General features: G+C 40.7%; 1 protein-coding gene across 7 annotated transcripts in view; it reads left to right on the top strand.

Annotated features, from left to right (window-relative positions):
- magixb (MAGI family member, X-linked b) overlaps positions 1-13,093 on the top strand; it is a 47,191-nt gene that overhangs the window by 23,510 nt on the left and 10,588 nt on the right. For all 7 annotated transcript variants that reach the window (XM_078950295.1, XM_020704828.3, XM_011477483.4 and 4 more), the window contains 8 exons: positions 2,829-3,002; positions 5,939-6,134; positions 7,113-7,183; positions 8,189-8,350; positions 8,937-9,444; positions 9,529-10,078; positions 10,243-10,306; positions 10,631-11,035. In XM_078950295.1, the coding sequence (XP_078806421.1) occupies positions 2,829-3,002; positions 5,939-6,134; positions 7,113-7,183; positions 8,189-8,350; positions 8,937-9,444; positions 9,529-10,078; positions 10,243-10,306; positions 10,631-11,035 (2,130 nt within the window). The remainder of the gene's footprint in view (positions 1-2,828; positions 3,003-5,938; positions 6,135-7,112; positions 7,184-8,188; positions 8,351-8,936; positions 9,445-9,528; positions 10,079-10,242; positions 10,307-10,630; positions 11,036-13,093) is intronic.

Below are 13,093 nucleotides of genomic sequence, written 5' to 3' on the forward strand. Positions count from 1 at the left end.
AACTTCCCCGCATCTTTTGACTGTTTTCTGGTCTTCAGTTCCCATGTTTGTATCCAGATTCAAATAGAGAAAACATGTTTAATTTGCTATAACTGAGCTTGAATTAAAGCTATTTCCCAGAAAATGCAACTTCAGTCCTTATCCACTAACACATTTTGGGGCAAACTACTTCTATCCACTGTCTCTAACTAGTCCAGGTTTTTTTTTTTGACTGGAATATTTCAATTAGATATTGCAGAAAAATGGTTTCAAAATTTGACATGTAACATTCTGAAAGTCAATCCAATAAGGGAGCAGCAACTTTTCATTTTTAAGAACACATGTATAGTGAAAGCCATGCAGAAAAACAGCATGACTTTTTATTCCCAAATCTTTTTCTGCCAGAGCCGCAACCCTTTGATATTGTGGTCACGCACAACTTGTGAGTAGCTGTGGGTGTACCTGTCATGACTGAGTGATGAAGAACTGAAATGCAGGGCTAAAGGCATAAAGGAAGATAAATATATTAAGACAAAACTTAACTGAACTTAGGTATAAGTGCTGCAGTGTGGAGGATCCATAATCCAATAGTGGATAAAAGGACAGTTCTAGGAAGAGACAGAAAAGAAGACAAAAAGGGACACTAAGACAAACAAGAGGAGGGATATGATGACACAATTGAGTGGCAAACAGCAGCAGCAAAGAACAAATATAAAAAGATAATTTAAATACCAAAAAAAAGGGGATTGAAAAAAAAAAGACAAAGAAAGGAAGATTAACATGCAGAAATATAGATTCCTTACTTTGGTGACCCACAGTTTTACTCTGCAATGATCATTACTGACAATAGCCAATAGGCTGATACTGTTAGTATCTGTGCTATCTTTGGTTTTAGGTGAAGCTTTTCCCAGTCCTGCTGGTACTCAGGCTGTACTACTTTTCATGAATTGCATGTTTCCAACACAAGTGTCTGTGTTACTGTCAGTCCTGTGAAGAGCTCAGTGATCAGCTGAAACAGAAGCGTTGGAATAGGAAACTCTGGCAGTTTGAGATTGGCTCCTCTTTCGTCTCTAAACAGTTCTAAGCAATCAACAAAAGGATTATTTTACACTGGGAAGTAAAGCATGTAGAATGGAAGATAATTCCCCTTTTGTTAAAAGTGTAAAATATCGACCAATTTGTCCTGGTACGTTTTTTTTTTAATAAGTAGTGATAAACTTCCCCCTGAAGATAAAATTAAACCTTGAAATTTGTAATAAACACTTATTTTTAGATTTATTGCATAGGTAATTGGAAATATCATGCCTTAATATGAGCGTGTTTTACTCAAAAAGAAAAAAAAAGTTTTAGAGCTTTAAAGTTGGTGTATTTATACACTTTCTCCCCCGATTTATCCTATTTTAAGCAACAGTGCAACTATTCTTAGTCCTAGACTATAATTGTCCTAAAGTAAGACTAGAATTTCACATTTCAAGATAAACTTGTCTTAAAAAATCAAATGCAAATTTATGTTTAATTCCAAACTTCAGTTCTACTGTTGATAAATGCAAATTTACTGCATTTGGAGTAAAATAAAACTATCCAGTTTGCTCAAATCAAGCAAGTTTGTGGTAACAAGAACACTCACCATTAAAACTTCTGATTATAAAGTATATACATAGAAAACATACAATGTTTTCAAGATTAAATAATTCAACAACATATTTAAGATGTATTGTCTTAAAGCAAGTTGTTACATTTTTATTCAAATGTCACTGGTAACTTATTTTGCCTTATATCCAGTAAAATAAGGTTTTAAAAATAGAGAATAAAAACTTTGTAAGATTTTCTGTGCATGTTAGCAAAACATGAAGCAGATGTGACAATTCCTGGCTATTGTATTCCCTTAGACATCCTCACACCATTTATATTTCTTTTCTTTTTTACAATTCAAGTGCATCAAAATGGTTTTACAGGGAGATTTATGATAATATTGCATGTTTCATAAAATCATACTTTTTGCTTGTATCCGGTTTGTACAAATAAGCTAAACACAATATTGTGCTGGTGTGACTCGTTTTATAAGGGACATAGCTTTCAAAGAGAACTTGGCTTTCATTAAAAGGCATTTTATCTTTTTCCTTCTTTTTTGTTAATTTAGAAACAGTGAGTAATAATAATGAAGCATAAATAAACAGAATGTATGGCAACAAGGAAGATTTCACAATAATAGTGGGGAGGCGGTTCTTTTGAATAGGAAACATCAGGTGAGATTAAGCTCATGTCCTCCTCCACCAAGGGTCACAGTGCAGCCTTTGATTAAAAAGCTTCTACACATTAGCATCAATAATTTATGAGTTAATGGGAGCAGTAAATGTCATCCTCACCTTTTGTTAGGTGTGACATTGACGGACCCATTGCTTTTGGTTTTACTGAAGCCTGCAGGAACTGCAGTAAATGGTGAAGGCCAGGAGCCTTGTAGTCCAGTTCATTATTTGAATGTTTCCTTTCAGCCCTTTTGGACCTCTGAAAGCCATATAGAAGGGGGAGATGGCAGCGATGTGGTTTCCTCTGTCTTTGAGAAGCTGGAGCAGATGGACAAAAAGAGAAAAAAACAGTGTTTGAACTCAGGGGAAGCATATAAAGATAGTAGTTTTTCAGAAATGGCAGTAGTACATTAGCCTAATCTGCAGCTGGATATGACTTACAATTGAAGAAAATTGTGTGATTTCCTCTATTTATTATAAGTGGTGTTTTTCTATTCAATCTAGGCATCTCTCACTAATTAAATGTCTTTTTTAATCGTATTTGTCTTGCTTTATTTGATTCTCTTCAAGCAAAACCTCTTTGTCCTGCCCCCTCCACCTTAGGGAATTACTACGGCACACCTCGGCCCATTCACGTAAGCGCAGAGAGCCCCCCCATCACCTACCAGGAGCACCGCAACCTGCTCAGAAACTTCCGCACACGCAGCAAATCGCTCAGCAACCTGGAAAAGGCTGCAGGGGAAGGAATAAACAGTGAGGACGACGCAGGCCTGTCAGGCAAGTGTTACTTAGCTAAATGTTGAGATAAATGTCATAAAAATAAATGTTCAAGAAAGGGTGCTTTTCCGTTGTGAATTGGACAAGATTTAGCTGCAAATTGATCATGGGTCTTTTTGATGGTCCGACTTGCAGAACCAGATATCCACTGTGGCTTTTAGTGTCTGATCCCAAAATTAATCAATCATTAGGCTGATTAGTATGCTGCAAACTCTCAGTGGGGCTGAGGCCTCATCGATTATTGGATCCCCACCAAAGGAAGGTCATGGTGCCTCAGGCTGAACAGCCAAAGAGACGAGCAGAGAGACAAATGTGCAAACTGGGAGATGAGGCACTCGAGGCAAAAGAGGAAGAAGCCAGAAATGTTTAAACTTAATTATTGTAAAACTAAATAAATTCAGATTCTGACAGCAAGCTAACATCAATATTTTGGATGTGATTAATGACTTCAATAAAAGACTTAAAAGCTAACATTTTTTCATCCTTTGCTGAAAAATATCAATATAGACAAGTAAAAAATTACAGTCCTACTGGTTAAGCATCATCTGTAAAATACCCTTAGCTTAAAGATGTTTTATAGCTACATCAGAGCGAGTGATTTTATGAAAAATTGATTCGATGAATGTTTTTTTGAACTGCATCCGTCTGAGGAAAAGGCAAAAGACAATTTTTAAAAATAAAATAAATTCTAATATCTCCCATAAGATTTATTTTCAGTAGTTAAAGAAATGGAAAAAACGTACATGGTTTACATTTTGTCTGTACAGCATAACTACCAAAGATATTATATTTTCATCATATTATTGATTAACAGTTCCTCTGTAAATAAAATGCTATGAATGTTTTCTTTAAGCAATCTGAGTGATTGTGCAACTTGGAATATTATTTAGAGGCACATCACGACAGTTTTATTTAAACAGCAATGGAAAGTGCCTCACAAGGATGCAAGAGTTCTACAGCATACAGGAAAATGAAATGAAAGGCAAAAAGAATATAAAAAAGGTATATCAAGCAACACAGTGATAATGCAGAACTTTAAACAAAGGCTGCAAAAGAGAAGCATCATTTTGGTTTAGACTTAAACTTAAATTCAGTTGGTGAATATCTGATTCATCAAGAAGCTGGTTCCACCTATATGCAGCTGAAAGCAGCTTCAAGCCGCTGAGTTTGGCAACCACAAGCAGGTCCGACTAGAATCCGGGTCCCAGAAGGACGGCTGGAGTTAAGCTTTCATTTGTTGAAGTGTGCCAATTCTTCACTATTTATTTCTTCTTTCTCTTTTTTTTCATGATATAGACATAAAAAAAAAGTTCTTGTCTACATTTTTTACCCATAATAATCATAAAGATCCATAACAAGCTGATTGAGTTTTTCCTGGAGGTAGAAGTTTATTCCAAAACTTTGGGAATTTAGTCGCAGTTTACTTCTCAAGCCTAGATATCCCTGCTTTTTATTATTTTAACTTCCCATCATAAAATGTCAGGTTATATTCATCTAAATTGTATCCTCATTATCAAGCAGTAAAATGAACAGGAGTGGTTCTGGATATTTGTACCTGTGGGTTCTAGATAGAATTCCACCTCAGAAATAATAACATTATTTATTCCGATTGCTCATTTGAGCAGCTGAATGGCTCTGTTGGCTGCATGTAGGACTGTCACATGGGAAACCAGGGTTTGTTTCCCAGGTGGCGCAAAGAGCTTCATCCAGTGTGGGTCCTTGGGCAAAACCCTTAACGTCATAATGTACTATTATGGGGACTCGATTTGGGGTCTCCCAGCCCGGATTAAATACAGGGTTGTGTCAGGAAGGGTGTCCGGCCCAAACCACCTGTGTGAATCAGTGAAAGCTGATTCACTTGTGGCAACCTCTGATGGGATATGCCAAAAGGTGAACGTCATGCCTATTGCTCACTTGCCTTTTACAGTGCTGATGTATAACTCTGGTCCATTTGCAGGGTTACTTTTTAATGTGTCAAATAAAAAAAAACTAATAAATAAAAATGAGTTAATTAAAAATAACCACTGAAACAAATAGAAACAAAAAACGTTTTTTTTTATTTACCCAAAGTTAGTTTAAACCTTAATCTATTATATAGTTAGCCTTCAGGTTCTACACATGGTGTGGACTGCATCCATCTAAACCCTCTGAGTGAGATATTTTATAGTTTAACATTTTTATTAATTAGACATTATTTTTAATCTATATTAATAGTTTATGCCTTATTTCATGGAGGTACATGATTTACAACTTTCACAGGGATTAAAAACTGATTTAAAAAAGGTGGAGAAGCAGAGCTTTAAGATGTAAACGTGCAAATGAAGTGAAAAAGAGATGAAACATATCAATGAAATAGGAAAAGCAGCAACTGTGGGGGATAAGAAGAGTGAGTGTAAGAGAGGCAGGGTGGAGGCACAGAGCCAGAATGCTGCAGAAGAAAAGGGAGTGGCAAGCAGAATGGGAGGAGAAAATGCAGGCAGCCAGACATCCAGATAGTTACCAACGTGCTCCAAGGAGTCGGGTAGAGCATGCGGGACCGATGCAGGACGTCTGGAGAGTCATCCAACACTGACCTCTGCTGAGTCATCTTTTCAAGTGTAACTGTGTGGGTGGAGGGGCGGCGAGCAGAAGGACTCAAGACGGGCACCCAGTGTCCAAGATCTCTCAGATTCACGTTGGAGTTCAGGGTATAAGGATAGCTTCAAGGACATTTGAGGGGAAAAAAATGCTTATTTTTCTGCTGCTGGCAGTTAAAAATGCATGGTCACACACTCTTCCTCCTTAGGGGGAGAACACAGACAGCAGAGGTGCTGACTTCTGGTCTTTCTGCATAACGAAATGGTCAGCATCAAGTCAACCTCTGCAAAAGAAAAACATTTACCATCTCACTTGTAATTGTACTTCTGTAAATCTTTCTTTTTTCATGATCATCCCAGGAAACTCAAGTGTCATCCACAACATCCCCTTTGGTCACCGTTCCCCTGGTCGACCTCGAGCGTCCAGCACCGGAGAAGATGGTTTCCCCTTAGAGAACGGGTTCATCAGCAGCAAAAGTGGAGCCAGGATCAGAGGTGTGATGCCTGATCACTGGGAGCAGGCATTCAGTGACCCAGGAGAACCACTCTACATAGAGTGAGTGTTTACTCATTTCTCCTAAATAATTGAAACTCTCCTGGCAAGTGTGATTGTCGGTCGAGAACTAAAGAAATGAAAAAAAAAAGAACTTGCAAATAATATATTAAAAAGAGATCCAGGACCTGTGTAAAGGTGCCGACACAAAGGTGAACTGCTCACAAATGGTCTATACACGCACAAAAACCTTTTTTATCTTTCCTTTTTTTATTACAAAGATCCACTGTAATGAAAATCATGTTTTTAACATGTTCTAATAGCATTTTTATCATGATGGAGGACATTTACCGGAGAAAATCAATCTTAAAATTGTAATTCTTATTATTTTTATTTCTTTTTTCAAATCATTGTGAATCAGGAGTAGATAAAAAAATTCCATTGGAAGCAGATCGTAGGTGTGATGTAGGACCTACAACAGCAGGCCACAAGCTCTCTGCTCCCCTGCCTTCTGATGCATCCACTTATAGATGACTAGATCCATGTACATCTTTGTTTTCCTTGTCTGAGCTGACATATGGCTCAAAACTGTATGACTGGATAGCTTTGATCTTGCTCGCCATTTTTGTTGCACCAGCAATGTTAGTTTTAGGTTGTGAGGAGCTGTAAACTAGCGGGAGAGTGTAAACAAAGGGATTATGGGAAGTGTTGGCAGGCTTACACCATGCCAACAGTCCCGTCCACAACTAAGAGGCAAATTTCTGATGAACTATTGCTGCTGCAGAAACTATGTCCTAGAAAACAACCATAATTTTTAAAATGTTGGCACAAAAAGGCATAATCATAATTAAAAGGCCACTGGGGATGCCTTTAAAGGGAGTTTTAAAATACATCAAAAGACGATCGGAGTGGGACTTTAAATGCCATAAATGCCAAAGACTAAGTGGACATATTTGTGCCTGCTATTAGAATGCCCCCCATCCCATGTTGTTCCTGAAGAGCATGTCTCTTCTTCTGCTTCCCCGTTTTTGACTTTTCCAGGCGAAGCCTAAAGAGAACCAGCTGGCAGAGCCCTCGACCCTCCAGCAGAGAGACCAACTACAGAAGTGAATGTGAGCCACCTCTTTTTTTCTTCTGTATGCTGTCTCCTTCTGACAAAACCAAAGCGTGACACCCAACATTTTTAACCGCTGCACAGCTTCGCCGAAGCTGGAAATGTTTAGGTTGTCTCTGCACGGAAGTCAGAGCCACAGCCAGCTTGTTAGAATCAGATGAGATAGAATAAGCTTTTCCCCGAACAGAGACATGTAAGTGATTAAGGCCCAAAGCTCTGAGCTGCTGGCCAGGAGCCAGACCTGCTGCACAGCCTGGCAGAGTCGACGGGAGGAAGACATGTGACCGGTCTCATGATTTGTTGTTGAAACCACAATCACATTATCTCCAGTTAGATGTCTGCCTGTCATAACTGTAAACTAAAAAATAAATCCGTGTTAGATTACCGTGGCCGCGGCTTGTCTTTGTGACTTGTAGTACATTTTTCCCACCAGTAGAAGGTGGCACAGTATTCATTTTGATCTGCCTGAGGAAGGATTTACAGGTAGAGTTGAAGTTTATCATGATAAAGGAATATTTCAAATAAAAGACATTTTAGTCAAACATATGTTGTAATCACCTTGAAAAATGTATTGAGAGGTAAATATAAAAGGAAAATGTGGACTTTTGGTAGGTTTGATGCTTAAATATAAAAAATTAAATAAATAAGGAGACCTTGATAATGTACAGCTCAGTATTGCTGGGTGGTAGATGGATTATCTTGTCAGTTTTAACTTTGTAGTCTTTAATGGACTCTGCTTTTAGTGCAATCTCTCCACCATATGCTTTAGTTCGTGCTGTATTTTGTCAAAGGCCATCTGGCGATTGGTCCGGGAAGTTACGGCTTTCTCTCTTCTTTCTTTGTGCCTAAAACGCGTTCTTTCCTGATCACTTTTTGTAAACCCACTGGACTCTTCACGCTCTTTTTTTGCCATCTCCGTGACATTTTTCTGGAAGCCTTTCCCTCTGAGGTAGGAATAATTGTTGTCCCATCTGCATTTCCTCCCTCTTTTACTGGCAACCAGGGTTCACTGATCAGCCTGAGGAGCTCAGAGGTTTCACCGTCCACGCACACTTGATCAAAGGCCCCAGAGGGTTTGGCTTCAACATTGTGGGGGGCAGCAGGCGGCGAGAGTTCCTGCAGGTATACAGTGTAACATCAAGTGGACCGTCGGCACTCAAAACAGGTAAAATCATGTTGCGCACATAGAAGCTTGGTGAAATTGATATTTTGGTGGGGGGGGGGGGGGGGGGGGCAGGTGATTTATGTGTATCTGGAGGCTAAGTCATGTAGCCATGATTGCTAAACTCTTGCCAATCTCAAAATTTTAATATCAAATGTTCTCCTGCTCTTGAAAAATGTGTAATTCCAGTTCCCTGAACATGACACTGGAAATTCCCAATCTTGCAGAGTCTGTGTAAATGGCAGTCTTTAATCTTCTGAGATAGCATGTCGTAATCTCACTATCATAACACCCGCAAAGACAGTGGTGCAGACATGCACGCCAGTGGCCATGCAGGCAAATATTACAACTCCAGGATGCCAGAGCACAGGATGTCTCTGCAGGGACTGATCCACTACATATCTGTTAATAGGCTGGTTTAGGGGGATTACTTGGTTGGATTAATCTACACCCACACAAAACATGCCGGCAGTATTTCATTTACACTCACAGATCTGCACAGTTGAAATGGTGAAAATGGCAAAAAAAGTGCAAATATTTAAAATGTGCTGCTGTTTGATGTTTTTTGCTTTTGTGTGCTCTTCATTAGGGGACATTCTGGTGTACATCAATGACATCTGTGTGTTGGGGCTGTCTCATAAAGAGGCTGTAGAGATGCTCAAGTCAGTGCCTGTGGGCCACAGTGTGGATATAGAGGTCAGAAGGGGATACCCCCTGCTCTACAACCCGGACGGCCGTCTCAAGCAGTCCCCGCCAAGAATGCTGGGCAGCAAGGACCCCAACCTACAGCCCACCACCACCCAGCCCCAGTCTCTTCATCATCTGCCTCGCCACTCAACGCCCACACCCCCGACCCAGTCCTTAAATGGGCTCCACAGCAATGGGAGTTACATGGAAGCTGGTGTTGCTCTTGATGCTAATGGAAATGCCACATCTTTCACATCCAAACCGCCTCCCCCATACAGACGCTCCAGTGTAACCAATGCTGGCGGTTCCTTCCCGACTCGCCCGCCCCGGTCCCACAGAAGCTTAGCCCGGCTGCAGTCCCTTGACCCAGTGCTGGCCAGCCAGAGCGACAGTGAAGTTGTTTCACACAGGTAAGACTTGGTTTGACAAACGGGGATGTCTGCAGAAGTTCTGCTCACAATGGTTTGGGCTGCAGTTTTCTTTATTCCCATTAGGGCATCGGTCATCCGTAATCACAACAACAACTCTCTGTCAACACCACCTCATCTTTTGCATTATGGAACATCAAAATCATCGGAAAGTGACCTGTCCACTTGCACACTGCCAGGGAGTCGGCTGCCCCTGCCCGAGTCACCACACAGGCCCTCCTCCTCACCTGGGGGCAAGGCTTACGCCCACCTTTTCAGAGGGCACAGCCCCCATCTCAGGCCCCTCTCCAACCCAGAAAGTCCCCTCCATCGAGGCGTGAATGGTTTCCTTAGCAACACCAGCCCCACCGCCAGTCCCAGTACTCTATCCTCTCCTGGAGCTACAAGTTTGGGCAGCGGGTTTGGTGGTTTAAGCGGAGGAGAACTGGTTCCAGTGGCTCTGGCACAGATGGAGGGAGACAGAGGTCTTGGATTCAGCGTGACAGCCGGGGGCCCAGGTGGCCAGGTGACTGTGGTGGACAGAGTCTGGGACAGGAAGCAGTGCAACTCCCTTCAGCCAGGGGACACTATTGTGAAAATCAACGGCGCTGATGTCCAGAGTCTAAACTTTACTCAGGTAACAGAAAAACAGAGAAATGAGAGAAGCGTCAGAGAACAACACAAGCTCAGCTAGTCAAAGGATATGTAACTGGGGTCATTTAATATATTTTTATGAACTATTTACAAGATTTACAAAATAAAATACTGCAAAATATGGTTTAATTTTTGGCTTTCTTGCAGATTGATGCCATTCTGCAGGAGCATGCCAAACAAGGAGAAGTAATCCTGCTGGTTTACAGAGGAGGTAAATATTTCAGCAAATCATGACTGGACAGACATGAAGTAAATTTACTTTTTCAAAGAAATGCGTGTTTGAACGCATGTCTAATTTACACTCAAGTGGTTGAAATGCCTGTTATAAATTAGTAAATTGTGTTGATATTTTCTTTTGTTTTCAGCTAATTTGGGTTGTTTTATAATTATTTCTGGGATTTTCAATGTGCAAATGTCTATAAAACCTCACTTAAATATGCTCAACAATTCTTCACAGCACATTTTTAGGATTTTTGTGGAATACCCAAAGAGTTGGTTAAAAAACACCCAAGTGTTTTTTTTCTCTCCTTATCAGGCATCTATCATTCATCTGTATCCCCTGCAACTATTCGGAGACTCCCCCCTCCGCTCCTCCGACCTCCTCCTCCACCTGACGGCTCAGAAAACTTCTCTGCCTACCCAGAAGCTTTACCTATGCCCTGCACATCCAAGAGCCCTGCTCCTTCCCCGACACACTCCTCGCTCATCCAAAGCACCAGTTTCCTGGAGTCGATCCCCGTCACCCTGACAATGGATCCCAAGGACTGGATCGACATAGGCTTGGAGGATGAGGCCACAGGCATCTCAATGCCTGATGCAACTCTGGAAAAGAGGAGTGAACAAAGTCGACCTCTTCGTGGGGTTGATGTGGTGCTGAGGAGGAAGCCAGGGGAAGGCTTTGGGTTTGTCATTGCTTCTCAGGATTTAGAACATGGCAAAAGTAAGACTCTATACATCATCAAATTTCTTTTCTTGCACACTCAGTATTTTCCTGCCAAATCACAACTGGTGCACGACTTTGGTTGAAAACTCTTTTCCCATAAAGCTATTTGGTCACCTGCCCAGAGAAATGACTTCCATTTGGACGGCCTTGCAAACAGGAGCACCATTAGATTATTATATAACAAAAGTGGTTACCATGGCCACATGCCACTGATCAGTCACAATGCACGGTCGACATTTTTTTTCCTGCATGTTCTTCCAGGCTGCCCTTAAATGCACTATTGAAGAAAATTTTAGCTTTGCCGTTTCCTTTTTCCCTGATCATCTAGAAGTTGAGTAACAAGTAGTCGTGTTACTTGAGGGTGCACACAAAAAAACGTTACAGGCAAAAGCGGCATCTTCAAAATTCCACACCAATCATCTTTAAATCCATTGTAAAAGCATTCCCTGTGGTCTTTTAATTCTAATTGTTGCGTTTTTAACCAAAAAAAAAAAAAAACGCATTTTCCAGGACATAGTTTCTGCAAAGCGGCAGGAGTTCATCAGAACCTCAGACTTGTGTAGTGACTGTTGGAACAGAGTAGGGCTCCCTTATTTCCCATCATCCATCTAACCTGTAATTGCGAGCAGTGTTGGACATATACAGCCGTACAGTTTTGAGCAAGATACCAGCTCAGACAAGGAAATCAAAGACGTACATAGATCTATTTGTCTGCAAGTGGATGCATCAGAATGAAGCGGAGCAGGAAACACGTGACCCGCAGTTGTAGGTCCGATGTCACTTCTACAAGCTTTTTTTCTGTCTGCTCCTGATTCACAATGATTTGAATTAAGAAATACTTAGAAATGCAATTTAAGCTTATTTTTCTTTAAATTTGTCCTCCATCTGAAGGAAAATGCCACAAGAACAAGTTAATATCACTAAAAGCAATCATTGGAGTTTATATTAAAGTGGTTTGCTTTTTTTTAGGTTGCTTATGCCCAAGGGTTTCATTAAAGACAACTTAGCTTTTTAGTGCTCTGAGTTTGAAAATACTAAAACTATTTTCTTTTATTCATCTAAAACTTTATCCAGAGGTTCCGTGTCTCCTTCATAATGACCTTTTCAAATGGTTTGCTTCTGAATCTGTGTTTTTCTATAACCTGTTTAAAACCAAATCTTGTTTTTTTCCCATCATCTTTCAGTGTAATCTTAACTGAATGACCACAGCCTCCATCTGTAGTGCTGGCTGCCCCTTTAAAGCAGTCAAGCCTTCTGTATGGCTGAGGCTAATGTGCCTGTTTATTCTTGGTGACGTTATGATTGCAGGTGTTTCTGTCTCTGCAGCGCCATGACTATCCCGTCACATTACCCCCTTCGTATTAGTCTCCTATCTCTCCATGTTCTCTTGTTTGCAGTACTTCTCTTCCTGTCATCAGTTTTTCGCTCCACCCCTTATCCCCCAACCTCCTGCCCACTCCTTTTTACTCTGCAGTAAAAGCGTCCAGTCTGAGTTTTTTTTTTTTTTTACCCAAAGATTAAAACTCTCTCTCTCTTTCTCCTCCCTCCCTGCCTCCCTCTTACCTCTCATGCTCTCTCCATCTCCCTCTGGATGCTAAAGAGAAACGCTGCACTGAGCGTTTCCCTTCATGCGGAGCAACAGAGGAAGACATCCAACCTTTGTTTTGTCTCCTGTTGACCACTGCATGTTGAACATCAAGCTGCTAAACCTGGAATACATCGTTTATCTTTCTTTTTTTCCCCCCCTTTTTGTGCATGCAAATTTAAAGCCATGCTGGAGAGACTACAGTCTGCTTTGAGAACTATGAAGGAATCTAAACGTAATTATTTCATCTATCTTGTCAGAAATGGGCGGGACCCGGGTTTGATGCAGCGTTTCATGTGTAGCTTTGTACTTAGAGGCTGTAAGTTCTGCGTGGCACTCTAAAGTTTGCGTTGGTGTTGACAGGACAGAAGTTGAATTCTTAAGCTCACATGGTCTTCATGCCAGTCTGCTGATTGTGGGTATGCTGTAAGATATATGACTGTTATGCTGTTTTCATAGTTTTACTGTTT

This window comes from Oryzias latipes, chromosome 7 (genome assembly GCF_053564925.1).
Source record: "Oryzias latipes strain Hd-rR chromosome 7, Olatipes_Hd-rR_3.1".
Taxonomy (NCBI): Eukaryota; Metazoa; Chordata; class Actinopteri; order Beloniformes; family Adrianichthyidae; genus Oryzias; species Oryzias latipes.